This window comes from Callithrix jacchus, chromosome 11, assembly GCF_049354715.1.
Source record: "Callithrix jacchus isolate 240 chromosome 11, calJac240_pri, whole genome shotgun sequence".
Taxonomy (NCBI): domain Eukaryota; kingdom Metazoa; phylum Chordata; class Mammalia; order Primates; family Cebidae; genus Callithrix; species Callithrix jacchus.
Genome location: NC_133512.1, coordinates 108,138,454 through 108,162,821, shown reverse-complemented (window position 1 = coordinate 108,162,821; position 24,368 = coordinate 108,138,454). Strand labels below are relative to the sequence as shown.

At 42.6% G+C, this 24,368-nt stretch overlaps 1 protein-coding gene and 1 pseudogene across 5 annotated transcripts in view; one reads left to right on the top strand and one right to left on the bottom strand.

Annotated features, from left to right (window-relative positions):
• Positions 1-24,368, top strand: part of IFT56 (intraflagellar transport 56) — a 78,764-nt gene that overhangs the window by 40,943 nt on the left and 13,453 nt on the right. For 4 of the 5 annotated variants that reach the window (XR_013524225.1, XM_078343688.1, XM_035254632.3 and 1 more), the window contains 4 exons: positions 14,952-15,040; positions 15,254-15,337; positions 16,575-16,644; positions 17,828-17,934. Coding sequence is in view for 3 of the 5 variants with exons in the window: in XM_078343688.1 (XP_078199814.1) it covers positions 14,952-15,040; positions 15,254-15,337; positions 16,575-16,644; positions 17,828-17,934 (350 nt within the window). In the remaining 2 variants the exon portion in view is untranslated. Of the gene's footprint in view, positions 1-12,446; positions 12,506-14,951; positions 15,041-15,253; positions 15,338-16,574; positions 16,645-17,827; positions 17,935-24,368 lie in introns of those variants that run through there. The other variant, XR_013524224.1, reaches the window with a different exon arrangement.
• LOC108592936 (MSL complex subunit 3 pseudogene) lies at positions 1,925-12,414 on the bottom strand (annotated as a pseudogene).

Below are 24,368 nucleotides of genomic sequence, written 5' to 3'. Positions count from 1 at the left end.
CACGGTGGCGCATGCCTATAATCCCAGTTGCTCAGGAGGCTGAGGCAGGAGAATTGCCTGAACCCAGGAGGCGGAGGTTGCAGTGAGCCGAGATCACGCCATTGCATTCTAGCCTGGGTAACAAGAGCAAAACTCCATCTCAAAAAAAAAAAAAAAAAAAGAAAAGGAAGAAGTCAAATTATCCTTGTTTGCAGATGATATGATCTTATATTTGGAAAACCTAAAGACTCTACCAAGAAACCATTAGAACTATAAGCAAATTCAGTAAAATTGCAAGATGCAAAACTAACAAATAAAAATCAGTGGTTGGCCAGGCATGGTGGCTCATGCCTGTAATCCCAGCACTTTGGGAGGCCGAAGTGGGTAGATCATGAGGTCAGGAGTTTGAGACCATCCTGGCCAACACAGTGAAACCTGGTTTCTACTTAAAAAAAAAAAAAAAAATTAGCCGGGTGTGGTGGCGTATGCCTGTAATCCCAGCTACTTGGGAGGCTGAGGCACAAGAATTGCTTGAACAAGATCACACCACTGCACTCCAGCCTGGTGACAGAGCAAGACTCCGTCTCAAAACTTAAAAAAATAAACCAGTGGCATTTCTATATGCCAACAGCAAACAATCTGAAAATCAAAAAAGTAATCCCATTTATAATAGCTACCAGTAGAATTAAATACTTAGGAGCTAACCAAAGTAGTGAAGTATCTCTACAATAAAAACTATAAAACACTGATGTAAGGCATTAAAGAGGGCACACAAAAAAGGAAAGATATTTCATGTTTATAGATTGGAAGAATCAATATTGTTAAAATGTTCATGCTACCCAAAACAGTCTACAGATTCAATGCAATCCCTATGAAAATACGAATCGTATTCTTTATAAAAATAGAAAAAACAATCCTAAAATTTATACAGAACCACAAAAGACCAGAATAGCCAAAGCTGTCCAGAGCAGAAAGAACAAAACTGGAGGAATCACTGTACCTGATTTCTAATTATACCTCAGAGCTATAGTAACCAAAACATCATGGCACTGGCATAAAAACAGACACATAGACCAATGGAGCAAATTAAGAGAACCCAGAAATAAATTCATACAACTACAGTGAACTCGTTTTTGATAAAGACGTCAAGAACCTTGGGAAAAGGAATGTCTCTTCAATAAATTGTGCTGGGAAAACTGGATATCCTTATGCAGAAGAATGAAACTAGACTCTCATCTCTCCCCTTATAAGAAAATCAAATCAAAATAGATTAAAGACTGAAATCTAAGACCTCAAATGAGGAAAATTCTACAAGAAAACATTGGGGAAACTCTCCAGGACATTGGTGTTGGCAAAGACTTCTTTTTACGTTATACTCTCGTTTTTGTTTTTGTTTTTTTCAAACAAGACAGATCACCAAAAATAACATTTTACAGAAAGGGAACCATAACATTACACAGCAAAGTATAGCTGTAAAATCTCAAACAAGAAAGGCAGTGCTTTCAATCACCAAAACTAATGTTTTACAGAGAGCAAATTGTTAGAAGGAAATGTATAGCTGCAAATGTTCTTTTGCCATCAATTTTGATTCCCTCTAAAATACTTTGAGACTATTTTGTGGTTTCCAAGTACAAACTAAACATTGGTGGACAGAGTTGCTCAGCTTCATCAAAAGAATGAAACCAATTTGCAAAAGAAGTTTTGTTTGATGGTAACAAATAACAAAGGAATGTGGTTCTTGCTAATTAACTGCAACGTTTATTAAAATGGCCTAACCTATGTACTCTTCTGTGAACATTTCACTGTGAGCACAGTTGCTTTTTTCCTGCCATCACACATGGCCTGCACAGTAGCAAGTGTTATGTCAGAGCACTTTCAGGCACCCAGGAAATAATTCCTAACAGAATAGCTACATTATGTGGGCAACTCAAACAACAGGGGCCACCTCTGTCAGAGCCACCAAGTGGGCATTGTATTTGTACTCTGGGTAAAGACCCACCACCTTGATAGTTGTTCATCTGGAACCCAGAGCGCCAAGCTAGACAGAGCAGTTGTTCTTAGAGAACCACCAACACTTTAAGAAATTGCCCAGGGATTCTTGATGCTGTAACGCACCTCACAGGCAGCGGCATAAGCTGACTCTGGGAAAAAGTCATCATGGTATTCTGCTAAAAACCTCAAATAGACATCAGAGTGCTCAAAAAAGTCCAGATTTTTCTTAGAAAAGAACATCTTTCCAAGGATGTCTGGAAGTTTTATAAACAATCGCAGCAAATGTAAATGTAAGAGGGTGGAGACAGCTGGTCACCTGGTGGGTAATTGTCAGGCACAGCCTTCCAGGAGAGGACCTCATTCATTTCATTAGTTTTTCTCCCTTCAGAGCCAGCAAACACGGCACTCCCTTCCTTGCTAGGAGTCAGAGGAATAGGTGAAGATGATCTGCCAAGCACAGATGTCTTCTTTTCCAGGAGCAGGAGCAGCTTGGGCATGCTGGCGGATGTGTCCTGTTGCCAGTGCTTGGGCTGAGGTGAGGTGCTGCTCTTAGAAAGTCTGTCACAGTTGGCAGTGTGGCACATGGACCGCCTCAGAGACTGCAGTGCTTCCAACTCAGCTCTGCACCTTTGCTGGTTCACCAGTGGTTGGCTGACTCTGTGGACTGTCACATGGATGGATGGATTCAACAGAGGCAGGCTGACGGAGAGTTCCTCCTGGCTCCTACTGGTGTTTGTGGCACTTTACTTAATTGGGAGAAAAAATTTAGACAAAGTCACCTTTTTTTTTTGAGACCAAGTCTCACTCTCTGCTGAGGCTGGAGTTCAGTGGTGTGATTTTGACTCACTGCATCCTCTGTCTCTCGGGTTCAAGCTCTTCTCCTGCCTCAACCTCCCAAGTAGCTTGGATTATAGGCATGGGCCACCATGCCTGGTTAATTTTTGTTTTTTCAGTAGAGAGGGAGTTTCACCATGTTGGCTAGGCTGGTCTTGAACTCCTGACCTCAGGTGATCTGCCTGCCTCGGCCTCCCAAAGTGCTGAGAATACAGGTTTGAGCCACCGTACCTGGACTTTTTTTTTTTTTTTTTTTTGAGACAGAGTCTTGCTCTTGTCACTCAGGCAGGAGTGCCGTGGTGCGATCTCAACTCAGTGAAACCTCTTCCTCCTGGGTTCAAGTGTCAAGCGATCCTCCTGCCTCAGCCTCCCAAGTACCTGGGATTACAGGTGCCCACCACCATGCCTAGCTAATTTTTGTATTTTTAGTAGAGATGGGCTTTTGGCCACGTTGGCCACTCTGGTCTTGAACTATTGACCTCAGGTGATCCACTTGCCTCGGCTTCCCAAAGTGCTGGGATTATGAGCATGAGCAGCCATGCCCAGCAAAGTTACCTTTTTTTTCTTTTAATTTTTTTTATTGCATTTTAGGTTTTGGGGTACATGTGCAGAACATGCAAGATAGTTGCATAGGTACACACATGGCAGTGTGTTTTGCTGCCTTCCTCCCCTTCACCTACATTTGGCATTTCTCCCCAGGCTATCCCTCCCCAGCTCCACCCCCTGCTGTCCCTCCCCTATTCCCCCCAATAGACCCCAGTGTTTAGTACTCCCTTCCCTGTGTCCATGTGTTCTCATTTTTCCTCACCCGCCTATGAGTAAGAATATGCGGTATTTCATTTTCTGTTCTTGTGTCAGTTTGCTGAGAATGATGTTCTCCAGATTCATCCATGTCCCTACAAAGGACATGAACTCATCATTTTTGATTGCTGCATAATATTCCATGGTGTATATGTGCCACATTTTCCCAATCCAGTCTATCATCGATGGGCATTTGAGTTGGTTCCAGGTCTTTGCTATTGTAAACAGTGCTGCAATGAACATTCGTGTGCATGTGTCCTTATAGTAGAACGACTTACAGTCCTTTGGATATATACCCAGTAATGGGATTGCTGGGTCAAATGGAATTTCTATTTCTAGGTCCTTGAGGAATCGCCACACTGTCTTCCACAATGGTTGAACTAATTTACACTTGCACCAACAGTGTAAAAGTATTCCTATTTCTCCACATCCTCTCCAGCATCTGTTGTCTCCAGATTTTTTAATGATCGCCATTCTAACTGGCATGAGATGGTATCTCAATGTGGTTTTGATTTGCATCTCTCTAATGACCAGCAATGATGAGCATTTTTTCATCTGATTGTTGGCCTCATGTATGTCTTCTTTTGTAAAGTGTCTGTTCATATCCTTTGCCCATTTTTGAATGGGCTTGTTTGCTTTTTTCCTGTAAATCTGTTTGAGTTCTTTGTAAATTCTGGTTATCAGCCCTTTGTCAGATGGGTAAACTGCAAAAATTTTTTCCCATTCTGTTGGTTGCTGATTCACTCTAGTGACTGTTTCTTTTGCCATGCAGACGCTGTGAAGTTTGATTAGGTCCCATTTGTCTATTTTGGCTTTTGTTGCCAATGCTTTTGGTGTTTTGGTCATGAAGTCCTTGCCTACTCCTATGTCCTGAATGGTTTTGCCTAGATTTTCTTCTAGGGTTTTTATGGTGCCCGGTCTTATGTTTAAGTCTTTAATCCATCTGGAGTTAATTTTAGTGTAAGGTGTCAGGAAGGGGTCCAGTTTCTGTTTTCTGCACATGGCTAGCCAGTTTTCCCCACACCATTTATTAAACAGGGAATCCTTTCCCCATTGCTTGTTTTTGTCAGGTTTATCAAAGATTGTATGGTTATAGATATGTTGTGTTGCCTCCGCTGCCTCTGTTCTGTTCCATTGGTCTATATCTCTTTTTTGGTACCAGTATCATGCTGGTTTGATTATTGTAGCCTTGTAGTATAGTTTGAAGTCCAGTAGTGTGATGCCTCCCGCTGTGTTCTTTTTGCTTAGAATTGACTTGGCTATGCGGGCTCTCTTTTGGTTCCATATGAAGTTCATGGTGGTTTTTTCCAGTTCTGTGAAGAAAGTCAATGGTAGCTTGATGGGGATAGCATTGATTCTGTAAATTACTTTGGGCAGTATAGCCATTTTTACAATACTGATTCTTCCTAACCATGAATATGGAATGTTTCTCCATCTGTTTGTATCCTCTCTTATTTTGTTGATCAGTGGTTTATAGTTTTCCTTGAAGAGGTCCCTTATGTTCCTTGTTAGTTGTATTCATAGATATTTTATTCTTTTTGTAGCAATTGTGAATGGCAGTTCGTTCTTGATTTGGCTTTCTTTAAGTCTGTTATTGGGGTAGAGGAATGCTTGTGATTTTTGCACATTGATTTTATATCCTGAGACTTTGCTGAAGTTGCTTATCAGTTTCAGGAGTTTTTGGGCTGAGGCGATGGGGTTTTCTAGGTATAATATCATGTTGTCTGCAAATAGAGAAAATTTGGCTTCCACCTTTCCTATTTGAATACCCTTTATTTCTTTTTCTTGCCTGATTGCTCTGGCTAGAACTTCCAGTACTATATTGAATAGGAGTGGTGAAAGAGGGCATCCTTGTCTAGTGCCGGATTTCAAAGGGAATGCTTTCAGTTTTTGCCCATTCACTATGATATTGGCTGTTGGTTTGTTGTAAATAGCTTTTATTACTTTGAGATATGTTCCGTCAATGCCGAGTTTATTGAGGGTTTTTAGCATAAAGGGCTGTTCAATTTTGTCAAATGCCTTCTCTGCGTCAATTGAGATAATCATGTGGTTTTTGTTTTTGGTTCTGTTTATGTGGTGAATTACGATTATAGACTTGCGTATATTGAACCAGCCTTGCATCCCCAGGATGAATCCTAGTTGATCATGATGGATAAGTTTTTTGATGTGCTGTTGCAGTCGGTTTGCCAGTATTTTATTGAAGATTTTTGCTTCTATGTTCATCATGGATATTGGCCTGAAGTTTTCTTTTTTTGTTGAGTCTCTGCCGGGTTTTGGTATCAGGATGATGTTGGTCTCATAAAATGATTTGGGAAGGATTCCCTCTTTTTGGATTGTTTGGAATAGTTTCAGAAGGAATGGTACCAGCTCCTCTTTGTGTGTCTGGTAGAATTCAGCTGTTAACCCATCTGGACCTGGGCTTTTTTTGTGTGGTAGGCCCTTAATTGCTGCCTCGACTTCAGTCCTTGTTATTGGTCTATTCATAGTTTTGGCTTCCTCCTGGTTTAGGCTTGAGAGGACACAGGTGTCCAGGAATTTATCCATTTCTTCCAGGTTTACTAGTTTATGTGCATAGAGTTGTTTGTAATATTCTCTGATGATGGTTTGAATTTCTGTGGAATCTGTGGTGATTTCCCCTTTATCATTTTTTATTGTATCTATTTGGTTGTTCTCTCTTTTCTTTTTTATCAGTCTGGCTAGTGGTCTGTCTATTTTGTTGATCTTTTCAAAAAACCAGCTTTTGGATTTATTGATTTTTTGAAGGGTTTTTCGTGTCTCTATCGCCTTCAGTTCTGCTCTGATCTTAGTATTTCTTGTCTTCTGCTAGGTTTTGAGTTTTTTTGATCTTGCTCCTCTAGCTCTTTCAATTTTGATGATAGGGTGTCAATTTTGGATCTCTCCACTTTTCTCATATGGGCACTTATTGCTATATATTTTCCTCTGGAGACTGCTTTAAATGTGTCCCAGAGATTCTGGTATGTTGTGTCTTCGTTCGTTGGTTTCGAAGAACTTCTTTATTTCTGCCTTCATTTCATTGTTTATCCAGTCAACATTCAAGAGCCAGTTGTTCAGTTTCCATGAAGCTGTGCGGTTCCAAGTTAGTTTCTGAATTCTGAGTTCTAACTTGATTGCACTATGGTCTGAGAGACTGTTTGTTATGATTTCAGTTGTATTGCATTTGCTGAGCAGTGCTTTACTTCCAATTATGTGGTCAATTTTAGAATAGGTGTGATGTGGTGCTGAGAAGAATGTATATTCTGTGGATTTGGGGTGGAGAGTTCTGTAAATGTCTATCAGGTTTGCTTGTTCTAGGTGTGAGTTCAAGTCCTGGATATCCTTGTTAATTTTCTGTCTGGTCGATCTGTCTAATATTGACAGTGGAGTGTTAAAGTCTCCCACTATTATTGTGTGGGAGTCTAAGTCTCTTTGTAAGTCATTAAGAACTGGCCTTATATATCTTGGTGCTCCTGTATTGGGTCCATATATATTCAGGATCGTTAGCTCTTCTTGTTGTATTGATCCTTTTACCATTATGTAATGACCTTCTTTGTCTCTTTTGATCTTTGTTGCTTTAAAGTCTATTTTATCAGAGACAAGGATTGCAACTCCTGCTTTTTTTTGCTCTCCATTTGCTTGGTAAATCTTCCTCTATCCCTTTATTTTGAGCCTTTGTATATCCTTGCATGTGAGATGGGTTTCCTGGATACAGCACACTGATAGGTTTTGGTTTTTTATCCAATTTGCCAGTCTGTGTCTTTTGATTGGTGCATTTAGCCCATTTACATTTAGGGTTAATATTGTTATGTGTGAATTTGATACTGCCATTTTGATGCTAGCTGGCTGTTTTGCCTGTTAGTTGATGCAGATTCTTCATTTTGTTGATGCTTTTTAGCATTTGGTATGTTTTTGGAATGGCTGGTACTGGTTGTTTGTTCCTTTCTATGTGTAGTGCCTCTTTCAGGAGCTCTTGTAAAGCAGGCCTGGTGGTGACAAAATCTCTGAGTACTTGCTTGTTTACAAAGGATTTTATTTTTCCTTCACTTCTGAAGCTCAGTTTGGCTGGATATGAAATTCTGGGTTGAAAGTTCCTTTCTTTAAGAATGTTGAATATTGGCCCCCACTCTCTTCTGGCTTGTAAACTTTCTGCCGAGAGATCTGCTGTAAGTCTGATAGGCTTCCCGTTGTGGGTGACCTGACCTTTCTCTCTGGCTGCCCTTAGTATTTTCTCCCTTATTTCAACCCTGGTGAGTCTGACAATTATGTGCCTTGGGGTTGCTCTTCTTGTGGAATATCTTTGTGGTGGTCTCTGTATTTCCTGGACTTTAATATTGGCCTGCCTTGCTAGGTTGTGGAAATTTTCCTGAATAATATCCTGAAGAGTATTTTCCAGCTTGGATTCATTCTCTTTGTCACATTCTGGTACACCTATCAAACGTAGGTTAGGTCTCTTCACATAGTCCCACATTTCTTGGAGACTTTGTTCATTCCTTTTTGTGCTTTTTTCTCTAATCTTGGTTTCTCGTTTTATTTCATTGAGTTTGTCTTCGACTTCTGATATCCTTTCTTCTCCTTGGTCAATTTGGCTGTTGAAACTTGTGCATGCTTCACGAAGTTCTCGTGTTGTGTTTTTCAGCTCCTTCAATTCATTCATATTCCTCTCTAAGTTGTCCATTTTTGTTATCATTTCCTCAAATCTTTTTTCAAATCTTTTTTTGAGGTTCTTAGTTTCTTTGCATTGATTTAGAACATGTTCTTTTAGCTCACGGAAGTTTCTCATTACCCACCTTCTGAAGTCTGATTCCATCATTTTATAACACTCATTCTCTGTCCAGCTTTGTTTCCTTGCTGGTGAGGAGTTTTGGTCCTTTGTAGGAGGTGAGGTGTTTTGGTTTCAGGTGTTTTCCTCCTTTTTGTGCTGGTTTCTTCCCATCTTTGTGGGTTTATCCACCTGTCATCTGAGTAGTTGCTGACTTTTCGATTGGACGCCCAGATTGTTGATGATGAAGTATTTCTGTTACTTAATTTTCCTTCTAACAGTCTAGCCCCTCTGCTGTATGACTGCTGAGGTCCACTCCAGGTTCTGCTTATCTGGGGTACACCTGTAGCAGCTGCAGAACAGTGAGGGATGCTACCAGTTTTTTCTGCTATCTTTGTCCCAGAATGATGCCCACCAAATGTCAGTCTGATCAGTCCTTTTTGAGGTGACTCTTTGGATATACAGGGGTCAGGGAGCTGCTTGAGGAGGCAGTCTGTACTATATAGGAGCTCAAGTGTTGAGCTGTGTGCTCCGTTGATCATTCAGGGCTGTCAGGCAGGTGTGTTTAAGTCTGCTGCAGCAGAACTCATAAAACCCCTTTTTTTCCTCAGATGCTCTGTCTCGGGGAGTTAGGGCTTTCTTTATGAGTATCTGTTGCACTGTCCTACCCAGCTAGGAGGCAGTCTAGTCACTATTTGCCTGCCGAGGCTCCACCCAGCTGCCGTGGGCTCCGCCCTGTTGCCGTGGGCTCCGCCCTGTTGGCAGAGTCTCTCTGTTATGGCGAGTTGCCTTAGCAACGGCAGGCTGGGAGTGTACCTCAGTAGGGGCGGAATGCCTCGGTAATGGCAGATGCCCCTCCCCCACCGAGCTGCACCGTCCTGGGTTCAGCTGTGCCCGCAGTGAAACTCTCAATCCCGAGCATTTTGAATCGCTGTTTTGTTTGTCCCTGTGGGGTTGGGACCCGCCAAGCCTGATCACCTGGCTCCCTGCCTCAGGGCCCTTTTTTTTTTTAAGTTTAATGGTTTACTCTTTCCCAGGTGTTTCAGTCGGCTGCTAATAGGGCACCGGGATCTGTGTGATTTCCCGTGCAGCGACCCACTGCACTGGCTCAAATGTCGCTTCCCAGGAATCTCCTGGTCTGGCTCACTGTCCAAGTCCCGTTTAATCAGTTAGATATGCTAATCTGCCCTCCCAAATCTCAGATTGCCGGTTTAACAGGGCACCCAGACCAGTGCGTTTTGTGCGGAGTGCCGCTGCGCTGTGGTGCCGGCCAAAACGGCCGCACCAGCCAAAACAGCTGTGCTGGCGTCCCGTGTCTCTCCTACACCTGGGAATTTTCCCGTTCTGTGGGCAACAAAGATCAGTCTGGAAATGTGGCTTGCACTCACCCTCTGTGTCTTCACTGAGAGCTGCAATCCTGAGTTGCTCCTACCGCACCATCTTCTTTTTCCCTGCAAAGTCACCTTTTTATACTGAGCTTATTCATACAGATAGAATAAAGCCAGTGGTAGAGTGTAATCAAATGTTATTCTTAATCCATCCACCATCTTTACAAAGGTCACATTCTTTTCTTCTGGGATATAATGCACGTTCATGTTGGCATGTGGCATAGCGTGATGGTGACTAGGCCTCTCATTGGCTGAAAAGGCTGCATTCATGGCAAAATGCTTGACATAGGATTCCAAAATCATTATGGTGTTATCTGGCATGAAAGTTTCACTAGCATTACCTCCTGTTAATGTAATAACAATCATCCTTCTGCTGCCTCAGCACTTCAGGGATTTCTATAGTTACTGTTCTTTCTTCCATTTCTCTTTTTGTTTGAAGCTCTGGTTCTTTCACTTCAGTCTTTTCTTCAATAACACTTTCTTTACTTACTTCTTTATCCTTGTCTTCGCTGCTGTCAGAGGAACTGCTTAATGAATTTTCATCACTTTCGTCTTTTTCTTCAGTAGAGACGCCTTTTAAGACAGAGTCAGTCGACACCAGGCAACCTTCAGCACTTCTTCTTTCTTCCTGTGCTCCTCAGGCAAGCTATAGCTTTTCTTGCCAATTTATGCTGTAATCTGTGATTTTCTTTGGTATCACAAAGCACATGATCTACAGCCCATTTATCCCAGCTTCTGTTCCAACCATTATAATGGATCAGATATTCTGGAATCTTTCTGCCTTGTTTGTCTTTCCCAACAATAACCTTAACAGTCTGGGTCTGATGGCAGGGTGTCCCACAGGAGTGCACACAGCACTGGGCCACATGAGGAGAGATTTAACATGAAGACAGAAACTGTAGTCAGAAGGCCCCTTCCACTGGCAGCCTGCAATGGTGTCGGGGGTGCAAATATAAACAACAAAGCACCCGTGACATTCCCCACCACGTGTGAGTGGCCTGGCCCAAAGATTTCTTGAGTAATACCCCACAAACACAAGCAACCAAAGCAAAAATGGACAAATGGGGTGACATCAAATGAAAAAAGCTTCTGCACAGCAAAGGAAACCATCAACAAATTGAAGCGACAACCTACAGAATGGAGAAAATACTTGCCATCTGACAGGGGATTCATAATCAGAAAATATAGAAGGAGCTCAAACAACTCAAGAAAAAATCTAACACTCCAATTTGAAAATGGGCAAAAGATTTGAACAGACATTTCTCTTTTTTTCTTGTTTTTATTTAATTTTCTCATGTCACCCAACCCCAGACATTTCTTAAAAGATACAGATGACAAATGGGTATATGAAAGGTGCTCAGCATCATTGATCATCAGAGAAATGCAAATCAAAACTACAGTGAGATATCATCTCACACCAGTTAAAACGGCTTTTATGCAAAAGACAGGCAACAACAAATGCTGGAGAGGATGTGGAGAAAAGGGACCCTCGTACACTGTTTGTAAATTAGCACAACCACTATGGAGAACAGTTTGGACGTTCCTCAAAACACTAAAAATAGAATGACCATATGATCCAGCAGTCTCACTGCTAGGTATATACCCAAAAGAAAGGAAATCAGCATATCAAAGAGCTACTTGCACATTAATGTTTATTGCAGCACAATTCAAAATAGCAAACATTTGGAAACAACCTAAGCATCCATCAACAGACGAAGGAATAAAGAAAATGTGGTACATACACACATGGAATACTATTCAATCATAAAAAGAATGAGATGAGATGAATGAGATGAGATCCTGTCATTCGCAACAACATGGATGGAATTGGAGAACATTATGTTAAGTGAAATAAGCCAGGCACAGAAAGACACAGTTTTCACTTATTTGTGGGAGCTAAAAAATATTGAAACACTTGAACTCAAGGAGGTAGAGAGTAGAATGATGGTTAGCAGAGCCTAGGAGGGGTAGTGGAGTAGGAGGACAGTGGGGATGGCTAATAGGTACAAAAAAAATTAGAATTAATAACATCTAGTATTTGATAACACAACAGAATGACTACATTTAACAATAATTTATTATACATTTCAAAATAACTAGAAGAGTATAATTGGATGGTTTGTATTATAAAGAAAGGATAAATGCTTGATGTGATGGATACCCCATTTACCCTGATGGAATTATACATTATATGCCTGTATCAAAATGTCTTATGTACCCATAAATATATATTGGTTATCCATATGCAATATGGATATATGGACTACATATCCACAAAAAAATTAAAAAGTAGATTAATAAAAATATTAAAATTGTATTAATTATCTTTTCTTTTTTTTTCTTTTTTAAGATGGAGTCTCACTATGTTGCCTAGGCTGGAGTGCAGTGGCATGATCTCAGATCACTGCAACCTCCGCCTCCTGGGTTCAAGTGATTCTCCTGCCTCAGCCTCCCAAGTAGCTAGGACTACAGGTGCCGACCACCACACCTGGCTAATTTTTTTATTTTTAGTAGAGATGGAGTTTTCACCATGTTGGTCAGGCTAGTCTTGAAGTCCTGACCTCAAATGGTTCACCTACCTCCACCTCCCAAAGTGCTGGGATTACAGGCGTGAGCCACAGCACCGGCAATTAAGTTGATCTTTTCTGTAATGATGTCTTGCATGGGTATTAAGGTTAGAAAATGCTTTCTTTCAGCTGGGCATGATGGGTGGATCACAAGATCAGAAGACTGAGACCATCCTGGCCAACACTAGGTGAAACCCTGTCTCTACTAAAAATCCAAAAGTACTGGGGGTGGTGGCACGTGCCTGTGATCCCAGCTACTTGTGAGGCTGAGGCAGGAGAATCACTTGAACCAAGAAGTTGGAGGTTGCAGTGAGCCGAGATTGCACCACTGCATTCCAGCCTGGTGACAGAGTGAGATTCTGCCTCCAAAAAAAAAAAAAGAAAGAAAAAGAAAATGCTTTCTTTCTGCCACAGTTATATAATATTCACCTATATTGCCCACTAGTAGTCTTGAAGCTTCATTTTTATGATTATTTATTTCATCAGCCAAGATTCAGTGAAAGATTTGAGAAAGGGCTACAAAAAGAGATGCTAGTTAACCAGCATGACCCAGTATGGTGCTGCCTGTGCTAGCTGTCTACGCCTATCTATTCTGAGTAACAGTGTTCATGCTGAACTGAAGATTAAATATTTTTGTCATCCCTGGATATTCACAAATGTTCCACCAACACCAGTCATTGAATAATATTTTCCCCATTTCGTTCATTGATTCATCCAATAAAAATATATTGAGCTGTTGAAGATACAGCAGTAAACAAAAAAAATTCCCAACAGTTATGGAACTTAACAGTCTAGTGGGCCAGACAGACTAGAAACAATATATAGTGGCTGGGCACAGTTGTTCACACCTGTAATCCCGGCACTTTGGGAGGCTGAGGCGGGTGGATCACGAGCTCAAGAGATTGGGACCAGCCTGGCCAACATGGTGAAACCCCATCTCTACTAAAAATACAAAAATTAGCTGGGTGTGGTGGTGCATGCCTATAATCCCAGCTACTCAGAAGGCTGAGCCAAGAGAATAGATTGAACCTGGGAGGGAGGGGTTGCAGTGAGCCGAGATCACCCCACTGTACCCTAGCCTGGGTGACAGAGCAAGACTCCGTCTCAAAAAATATATATATATCTATGTATATATAGTGTTTGTGTGTCCACACATACATATTTATACTATGTATGTATATGATAGGTGTATCTAGTACGTACATTCTGATCCTGCTCCAACTTTTTGCCTGATATCAGATTCCTATTTGAGTAGTGGAGGATTCGTATAACTAACACCTTTGCCAAATGCATTCCTAATGCTCCTTATCCTGTTTCCTTTTTTCCCTTTAGCACTTATAACAGTCTGATATGTGTATCAGATATATACTATAGATATATAGCTTATTAGATATACCAGAAAATGGCACCATTTTCTGTGCTAGCATTAGTGGCATCAACTATGTTAAAACTTTTGCTCTGAATGAAGAGACTCCCGCAAACAGGCTTTGTGTGAGCAACATGGTTGTTTATTCACCCAGCTATGGGTGGGCTGAGCCCGAAAATGGAGTCAGCGAAGGGTGGTGGATAGGAGTTGGTTTTATAGGTTGTGGAGAAGGCAGTGGAAAGTTACAAGTTAGTTTAGTGCGGTTTTTTTCAAGCTGGGAGAGGATCATAGATTTGCAAGCTGGGAGGGGGTTATAAGGTGTGGAGTCACATAGTTGACCAGCTGGGAGGGGGTTGTAGGGTGTGGAGTCACTAAGTTGGCCAAGCTAAGGCCGGTTACAAAGTCCAAGGCCTTGTCAGTTGAAGCCCAAATAAGAAACAATAGAGAATGTCTCAAAGTTAAGTAGGCGCCACAGGGGTTGATCATTTCTTTTTTCATGATCTTCCAGCTACTTCAGGTTTTCTAATTCCAGCAGGCCCTCCAGAGGTGTAGGTGCCATTCACGGGGGTCGCCATGTGCTAAGATCCACGGCATGGTCAGACCTTACAAACTAATCCTTAAGATTAGTTTTGTGTTTATCTGGTATAACTGATGGTTTTATATTTTATATGTATATCTGAGTAGATATATATAATATTATATGTATCAGATATACATGGTGTATCAGACTGTGATAAGTGCTTACGGAAAAAAATTAAACAGGATAAGGAGCCTTAGGAATGCCTGTGGCAAGGGTGGGAATTATACTAATCCTCCGCTACTCAAACAGAAATCTGATATCAGGCAAAAAGTTGGATCAGGATCAGAATCAGATGGTTCCATGGCAAATTATTTTTCCATTTGAGATTGGAAATGGTAGGTTGATTTAGAAAAGTGATGATGGAGACCAGGTCACGCTAATTGAATGTGCAGATGTTGGATGAGAGAATCAAAACCCTGGAAATGATCTGGGTATTGCCATAGCTACCGAATCTGAAGGGCATGTGTTCAGTTTGGACTCTGGGAGTTAATCCCCAGAGAGATTATTGGTCACTCTCAATGACCTCCATTTATTGGAGTTTTGTCCACTAAACAAAATTTAAAATTTCAGAATCTAGAAAGATGTCTAAGAATATTTTCCTGTCTCTAAATTATTAAATAACTAAAATTTCAGCTAAAGAGGATTTTAGTTTCATGAGTATGTGTGGGGTTTTTTCCCTCCATTTCAGATACGATACCAGGGAGGCAGTGCATGGCTTCCTGTTTCTTCCTGCTTAAGCAATTTGATGATGTCTTGATTTACCTCAATTCATTTAAGGTCAGTATAAAATTATCTATAAGACTTTATATACAAAATACTGTAGGCTGTGTCAGAGAAGGTAAGGTACCCTTAGAGATGACCCATTTTCTTTGGTGGCATTAGTGGCATAGACTAATCCATAAGGTTAATTTTGTGTTAATTGGTATAACTGGTAGTTTTATATTTTATATGTTAATTCTCAATGTGACCTGTTCTTGGGGTGTTTTTCAGAGTTACTTCTATAATGATGACATCTTTAACTTTAATTATGCACAAGCCAAAGCTGCAACAGGCAATACCAGTGAGGCTGAAGAGGTGGGTACCTGCTTTTGAAAGCATTTGAATGATTCTATCTAAAAAATCCTTGTCTTTTTCTCACTGGAATAAAATGGTTAAGGGTCAAGGGTTAAGGATTATTAAAGATTCCTCTGTTCTTAGGTTGCATTAAAACATACACTGTGGAGAAGGTGCAGTGGCACATACCTGGAGTCCCAGCTTAGGAGGCTGAAGCAGGACAGTGGCTTGAGCCTGGAAGTTTTAAGCTGCAATGCATGATGAGCATGCGTGTGAATAGCCACTTCGCTCCAGCCTGGGCAACATAGTGGGACCCCGTCTACTGCACTCCAGCCTGAGCAACATCATGAGACCCCATCTCTTAAAAAAAAGTACAATGTGAATAGACATAGATTTTATAACCATATTAAAATTTTTCCTTTTTAGTAAACTTTATAGAAATATGACATATGTACAGAAAGGTATACAAATCCTAAGTAAACTTTATAGAAATATATGTATAGAAAAGTATACAAATCCTAAGTATACAGCTTGGTGACTATCAATATGTTTATTTACTTATTTGGTTTCTAACTTAATTGTATTTTTGTGGTCATAGAATGTGGTCTGGGCTAGGTGAGCTGGCTCACACTATAAACCCAACCTTTTGGAAGGCTGAAAAGTGGGAGGATCACTTGAGCCCAGGAGTTTGAGACCAGCCTAGGCAATATAGTGAGACACCATCTCTACAAAAAAATTTTTACATAGCTGAGTATGGTGGCATGTGCCTGTAGTCCCAGCTATTTGGGAGGCCAAGGTAGGAGGGAGGATCGCTTGACACTGGGAGGTCAAGACTGTAGTGAGCCATGATTGTGCTACTGCATTGCAGCCTGGTTGACAGTGCGAGACCCTGTCTAGAAAACAAACAAATAAAATATGGTCTGTTTGATGCTAATCGTTTACCCTTTGTTGAGGCTTGCCTTACTGACCGGTGTGTAACATGTCACGTGTGCTTAAAAAGAATACGTATCCTACAGTTGTTAATTACTCTGTTTAAATCTTCTATATCCTTACCAACTTTTTGTCAACTTGTAATATCAATTTCTGGTGTAACATTTTTAAATCACCACCACTTTGCCCTTTACTTTTCTTAGTAGCCTGTATAGAATTTGGTCATCTACAGTGCCACAGTGATCATCAATCTAAGGCCAGTCAATGATGGATATTTTCCCTGCAAAACCATCCTCATGTCTACTCCCTTTCTTTTCTCTTCTTGCAGGTGTTCCGCTTGATCCAAAGTGAGAAGATAAAAAATGATTACATTTACCTCAGCTGGTTAGCTCGGTGCTGTGAGTCTTCTTTTAAATGTTACAAAAGGAGTCTTCTTTTTCTTTTTGGTTGCATAATCTGTTTGGAAATGACATTGAATGTTTTCTGATTTTATTTTGCATTTTGTTCTGTAGAATGAGTGAACACTGAAGTTAAGGATTGTTAATACTACTCAGTAAGAGTTGCCATGTAAATGTGTCATGCAAGTTTACCCTGTGATTATTTCTACTACATAGCATTGATGTAGTACTTACAACCCGAAAAATATCAGGTTCTTCCTAAAGTCTCGTTCAAGTTTCCAGAGTCTCAGTTTATCGTGTTGTTTGTGAAATGATGTTGTTACGCTAATTTTAACTTTTCACTATCATTCAAGCCTGAAAAGCAGCAAAATGTCAAACATGTAATTTTTTGGTGTATTACAGAACTTTACTTTCTTTTTCTTTCTTTTTTTTTTAGAACTTTACTTTCTATCTCTCTCTCACTTACTATCTTTTCTTGTTCCTTTTTAAACTCAGATTTAAAATGTTGGCCAAGCACAGTTGCTCACGCCTGTAATCCCAGCACTTTGGGAGCATGAGGCAGAAGGATCACTTGAGACCAGGAGTTCAAGACCAGCCTGGTCAATATGGTGAAACCTCATCTCTACTAAAAATACTAAAATTAGCTGGGCATGGTGGCGCACACCTGTAATCCCAGCTACTTGGGAGATTGAGCTATGAGAATCACTTAACCCAGGAGGCAAAGGTTGCAGTGAGCCAAGATCGCACCACTGCACTCCAGCCTGGGTGACAGAGCAAGACTCTGTCTCAGTGCAAAAATAAAATTAAATAAAATGTTCACTGAGTTTTTGTAGTCAGAGGAAAATTTAGCAATCATATCTTCTAAGTAAGGCTGAAACTGTGAGTCAGATTGAATGAATGATAGGTATCCTCTTTTAAGCAGATGAGCAAAATAGGAACTACCAGAAGTCAATCAGTCTGAAAGACATAATTATGTGACTCCTAACTTAAATATATTAAGTATGGTAGAATTCTGGCAGGGAGCCAGCTTAATGCCAACACTGCAAGCTTTCCATGAAAGAGGTATTCTATGATTTCTTTATTTGGAATATAGAACCAAATCCATAGAATAATAAGGTGCAGAAATTATTTTTTGTACATGTAAAAATGACTCATTTGTTTACAAATGTGTTTCCTTTTTCAGATATTATGAATAAGAAACCAAGACTAGCCTGGGAACTTTATCTCAAGATGGAAACCTCTGGCGAGTCCTTCAGTCTCTTACAGCTCATTGCTAACGACTGCTACAAGGTGAGTTTGACTGAGACTAAAGGGAACACTGAAGGTCAGTATCACATTGCTGCATTGGCTAATATTAGGGGAATTGTCCTACAGACTAAATGGTTAGTAGTGAGAGGATTTGCATAGTGTTTGTTATAAGAGATTCCACTGTGTTTTTTGAGACAGAGTCTTGCTCTGTCACCCAGGCTGAAGTGCAGGTGGTGCAATCTTAGCTCACTGCAACCTCCGCCTCCCTGGTTCAAGGAATTCTCCTGCCTCAGCCTCCTGAGTAGCTGGGATTGCAGGCACCCGTCACCATGCCCAGCTAATTTTTGTATTTTTAGTAGAGATGGGGTTTCACAATGTTGGCCAGGCTGGTGTCAAACTCCTGACCTCGTGGTCTGCCTGCCTTGACCTCCCAAAGTGCTGGAATTACAGGCATGAGCCACCGCACCCAGCCTGATGCCATTCTTTTTATGAATGAACTGAACTTAGAGATAGGCGGTATTTCAGAGATTTATGTGTATATGAAATAATTATTTAGAGAGGAAGTTTTAGATTTTTAAAGACTATGAATCTTTAGGTAGCATTGATGTACAAATACTCATCTGGTAGTTGGAAATTTGGTTCTGAAGTTTAAGAAACATGTCTTCTGAGGCCAGACGCAGTGGCTCAAGCCTGTAATCCCAGCACTATGGGAGGCAGAGGTGGGTGAATCACGAGGTCAATAGATCGAGACTATCCCGGTCAACATGGTGAAACCCTGTCTCTACTAAAAATACAAAAAATTAGCTGGGCATGGTGGCGCAGCCTGTAATCCCAGCTGCTCAGGAGGCTGAGGCAGGAGAATTGCCTAAACCCAGGAGGCGGAGGTTGCGGTGAGCTGAGATCATGCCATTGCACTCTAGCCTGGGTAACAAGAGCGAAACTATGTCTCAAAAAAAAAAAAAAAAAAGAAACATGTCTTCTGATATCTAGAGACATAGATTGGGAGTCATCAACATTTAAGTTCAGCCCTGTGTTGCGTAATAATGGGGATAAGATCTGAGAAATGTGTCATTGGGTGATTTCGTCATTGTACAAACATCAGAGTGTACTTACACAAACTTAGATGGTATAGCCTACTACACATTTATGTTGTACTGGCCCGAGCATAGAAAGTCAATACCAAGACAAAAGTATGCCAAATTGCAGGGTCTTTATTGCTGGCGGCCATGGAAGACTCGTGTCTCTCCAACCCGTGGCGTCGAAAGGAGGGTGTCAAGAGCTTTTATACCCGTAAAAATCACCTTGAGAGTGAGGGTGAGAGGTGGGAGTGGGGATGAGGGGCTTCAGATTCTGAGGGCTAGTGGATTCTGCAAATCACCTTCTGGGTGGAGATGAGGGTGAGGGGGTTCTGGACATTCCAGCGGATTCCTGGGCAAAGATGAGGGTGAGGGGTTCCAGACATTCCAGTGGATTCCTGGGCGAAGATGAGGATGAGGGGCTCCAGACATTCCGAGGGCCAGGGGAATTTTGACATTCTGGTTGTTACTTAAGTGGTTCACAAAAGTCAAGATTAGCATTCGTTTACACATTGTCTGGGTAGAGTGGTGATCACAGTCCTTAATTACTTATTCACATTTGGGTTAGAGAGAGCAGTTTCAACAGAAAGCTGAGGTATGGTTGAGGTATGCCGTTTTTTTTTTGTTGTTTTTTTTGAGACGGAGTTTCACTGTTGTTACCCAGACTGGAGTGCAATGGCACGATCTCGGCTCACCGCAACCTCCACCTCCTGGGTTCAAGCAATTCTCCTGCCTCAGCCTCCCGAGTAGCTGGGACTACAGGCACGCACCACCATGCCCAGCTAATTTTTGTATTTTTAGTAGAGACGGGGTTTCACCTTGTTGACCAGGATGGTCTCGATCTCTTGACCTCGTGATCCGCCCACCTCAGCCTCCCAAAGTGCTGGGATTATAGGTGTTAGCCACCATGCCCAGTTGAGGTATGCAGTTTTATCGGGCTTTTTACCATGTGACATTGCCCCCTTGTTTTATTTACAAAAATTAAATCATTGATTCCTCCAACTGGTTAGTATTGTTTGTTTGTTCTAAGGACTCATATTGAGACCTTAATATCATTAATTTTATGGAGTCTACCCTAGATTTTATGAACTTGAACAGTCGGTTTAGGAGGCAGGGGCCAAACATGAGACCCAGTAAGAGTAGGGCCAGAGGTCCCACCAGGCCCGTGAGGAGGGAAGTGAGCCAAGGGAACCAGGAAAACATTTTTTGATACCAACTTTCCAAAGCCTCTCGAAGTTGTTTTCTGGTTTCGAGATTCTGTCTGACCAGGGAGAGGCTCTCTCAGATGAGGTGTGACCTATTAGCATAGAAGCAACATTGTTCATTAAGGGCAACACATAACCCCCCTTGTTTTAAGAATAGTAAATCTAGTCCTCGCCTATTTTGGAGGATCATTTCAGCCAAAGACTCAACCTGATCAGTGAGCTGGGAAATGGAGTTTTCCAAGTGGCTTAGGTCAGTATCTATGTGCTGAGAGAGAGTTTTAAAATTTTGGTCCCCAGTTATAAGAGCTGATATTCCAACTGCAGTGGAGCCAGCAATGCCTAATCCAACCAGTAGAGGGATGACGATAGGGACTCGCTTCCACTGGGCAGTAATAATATCTGATGGGGCCAGGAGGTTCAGTCCCTGTTGGCCATCATAAATGTCAACTCTGGGGAGGATGTGTACCGGGGTGCAGAGTATGGGAGCGGAGCTGTTGAACTGGTATGTGGACATGCAGTTGGTGAGGCCAAAAGTGCAGGCTAACCAAGTGGTATCTGGGGCCTGATAATGAAGGTTTTTACCATTAAATGTTACATTGTGGGAGACATTACAATAGTGCCCATAGGGAGAACCTGCAAGGGTGTAATTTGGGGAGTGGTAGCAGTGCCCATAGCCTTCTATGTCTCCCAGGGTTAAATGGAGTGTGGATTGGGAGCATGAAGAATTGGACAGGTTGGCTGGTAATTGGGAAGCCAACCCGGTATAAAATGATGGTTGAGGGTTTAGACAGAGCCAACAGTCTTTTCCTAAATCTGGGTTAGATTTGTTGAGGAGGTGGTGAGCCAAGGACAACAAGTTTAACAGGGTTGCATCCTCTTCAAGCCGAGATGGGGTTGTAGGGGAAGATTGTTGAGAGGGGGTATTGATTATCTGGATGAGGGGGCTTTGTATTTTTAAGGGGGCCTCCTGTTGTTGTATGACCTGGGCAATGGGTCCTATAGGGCAGTTGGGTCTGGGCAGGGTTATACGCTGGATGGTAAAGATGTTTCCCATGTCCCACCCACTCATATATACTCTGAGACCCCAGCTTCGCCCCGTTGTCCATCTACCATCTGGGGTAGTTACAGTTATTCTGAGTGGGTTTCAAGACCCAGTGTAGCATGGGGATGGGGGAGAGTCTCTGTTAAAAGAGATGAAAGAGTCTATGTTTTTGGTATATCCCGATATAGTGGAGATCGTTTCACAACCCCAATGGGGGCAAAAGAATTCATTTAAGTCTCCACAGTTCCATCTTTTCTGTGGGGTGGATCCTGGGCACAGATATAACCCCATGGTCTGGAGTTGTTGCTCTGCCCCTAAACTGCCACACCCGGCAACACCTCCACTTGTTCTGAAATTTAGGTTGGGGCCCAGGAGGGCACAAGGTGTAGGGAGAAGGTAATGGGGTTCTTTGGAATGTATTCCAGGGTTAAATTGACTAAGGTGGATCCCTTCCCAGTTAAGGAACTAACATATGCTCCAGTGGAGCCCTTGGTGATGACCCATTGAGAGTAGGTGGGTTCTGGGGGGGTTTGCTATACGGATTTACAGCACAGATTAGGGTGGCAAGGGTGGTGACTGCGAAGAGCGCACAAGTCTTAGCTTTAGTGAGTCAGGGGATGAGTGTCTGATGCTCCATTGTCCTTCTGGTGGGGCAGTCTTGACGTGGGTGTGATGAATCCAGGCCGTTAGTCCATCCACCTTGAATATGGTGGGTATGGTAAGGATAACCATGTAGGGTCCCTTCCAAAGGGGAATGAGGCCGGAGGTGGCAAATCTTTTAACAAGGACAGAGTCTCCAGGCTGGAAGGGGTGTGTTGGCTGCTCTGCGAGGTCCAGTGGGGTGGGACAGGTGTCCTTAATGAGCTGGTGTATCTGGGATTGAACAGACTGGAGTGCCTGTAAGGACTTAAGGAGTGTATAATTATGGACTTCAGCATGTACGGTATCCACGGGTCTGGGGAGTAAGGGAGGGGGTCTACCAAACGTGATTTCAATAGGGGAGAAAACTTTTTGATAGGGTATGCATCGGATGCGGAGGAGGACAAAAGGAAGCAGGCTGACCCAGTTTTCACCAGTCTCTAGGATAAACTTTGCCAGGGTTTCTTTTAAGGTTTGGTTCATTCGTTTGACTTGCCCTGAACTCTGGGGATGACAGGCACAATGTAATTTCCAGGATATACCCAGGGTCTTGGCTAGGCCCTGAGAAATTTGTGCAGTAAAGGCAGGCCCATTGTCTGACCCCAGTGTTAGAGGGAAGCCAAACGGAGGAACAAGGTCCTGTAATAGTTTTTTTGTGACCACCAAGGCAGTCTCAGACTTAGTGGGGAAGGCCTCAACCCATCCAGAGAACGTATCTATAAACACCAGGAGGTATTTATAGCCGTTTGCCAGGGGTTTTATTTCAGTGAAATCTACTTCCCAGTGCTCCCCAGGGCTAGCCCCTCTGAGTCTCACTCCTACCTGGCTAGACCTGTTCCTTCCCAGATTTACTCTGGCACATACATCACACCGAGTAGTAATTTCCTTGATAAGTTCATGTAAGTGGGGAATGTAGTATTTGGCTTTTAGCAGCTCAGTTACTTTGGTCTGTCCTGAGTGGCCTGGTGTGTGTCCTTAACTAGGGCCTGTCCTAGAGCCTCGGGGACCACAATCCTTGTGTCTGGTAGAATCCACCATCCTGTGGAATCTTGTGTGCCCCCTTGTTCTTTAGCAAAGTTTTCTTCATCAGGTGAGTACATAGGGGTGGGGGGCAGAGTTGGGGCTGGCAGAGTCACAAGAAGAGTCAGAGGTTTTACTGGTCCCAAGGCTGCCTGTCTGGCTTGTTAGGTCAGCTGCCCTATTTCTCCTCGCCTCTGGTGAATTTCCCTTCTGGTGTCCTTTGCAGTGTATTAATGCCACTGCCTTGGGCTTCCATATAGCCTCTAGTAGGGCTAGGATTTCTTCTTTATTTTTGATGGTTTTTCCCTCTGAGGTAAGTAGTCCTCTTTCCATGTACATGAGCCATAGCAAAGGCATACTGGCTATCCATGTAGATGTTAACAGTTTTCCCCTCCGCCTAGTCTAAGGCCTTTGTCATAGCTATGAGTTCTGCCTTTTGGGCTGAGGTTCCATGTGGAAGAGTCTGGGCCCAGACAACCTGCTCTAGGGTGACTATGGCTGCTCTGGCATACCTGACTCCGTTGACCATGAAACTGCTGCCATCCGTATACAGTACCCTCTCTGGATTCTGCAGGGGGACGTCGGTGAGGTCCGGTCGAGCTGCATGGAGGACGTCCATTGTCTGTTGGCCATCATGTATGGGCTCCTCCAGCTCGCTGTCTGGTAGCAGCGTGGTGGGGTTTAAAACTGTAGCCTTTAAAAATTGTATGCAGGGCTGGTCCAAAAGTAAGGCCTGATATTGAACTGTGTGGGCATTTGACATCCATTTTCCAGGAGCTCCATGGAGTAGTGACTCCACCGTGTGGGGTGCCACTAAGTTTAATTCCTGCCCCAAGGTCAGTTTGTCCGCCTCCTTGACTAACAGGGCTGTAGCTGCCACCGACCTCAGACAAGCTGGCCACCCAGAGGCTACGGGATCAAGTCTTTTTGAAAGGTAGGCAACTGGCCGGGACCATGGTCCTAACAACTGGGTGAGCACCCCCTTAGTGACTCCCTGTTTTTCATGCACAAATAACCAAAAGGGTTAAAAGATGTCTGGCAAGGCCAAGGCTGGGGCTGTAGTCAGGGCAGTCTTGAGCTTGTCAAAAGTCCGTTGCTCTATCTCTGTCCATATCAAGGGCTGATTTCCTCCAGTGCAGGCATACAGGGGCTTGGCTATCTTGGCGAATCCCAAAATCCATAGCCTGCAGTACCCTACCGCCCCAAGGAATTCTCGAACTTGGTGTTTCGTGGTGGGGGTGGGTATTTGCAGCACCCCTTGGACTCAGCTAGGTGCCAGTGCCCACTTGCCCTTCACTATGATATAGCCTGGGTAAGTAACTTCCGGTTGGCAGAGTTGGGCCTTTGAGACCCGGTAACCCAAAGTCTGTAGGGTCTTTAATAATGACTGGGTGGTCTCTTTACAGGCCTCCTGGGTTTTTGTAGCCAATAGTAAATCATCCACATATTGGAGTAGGGTACACTTGGGGAACTCAGCTCAGAAGGTGGCAAGAT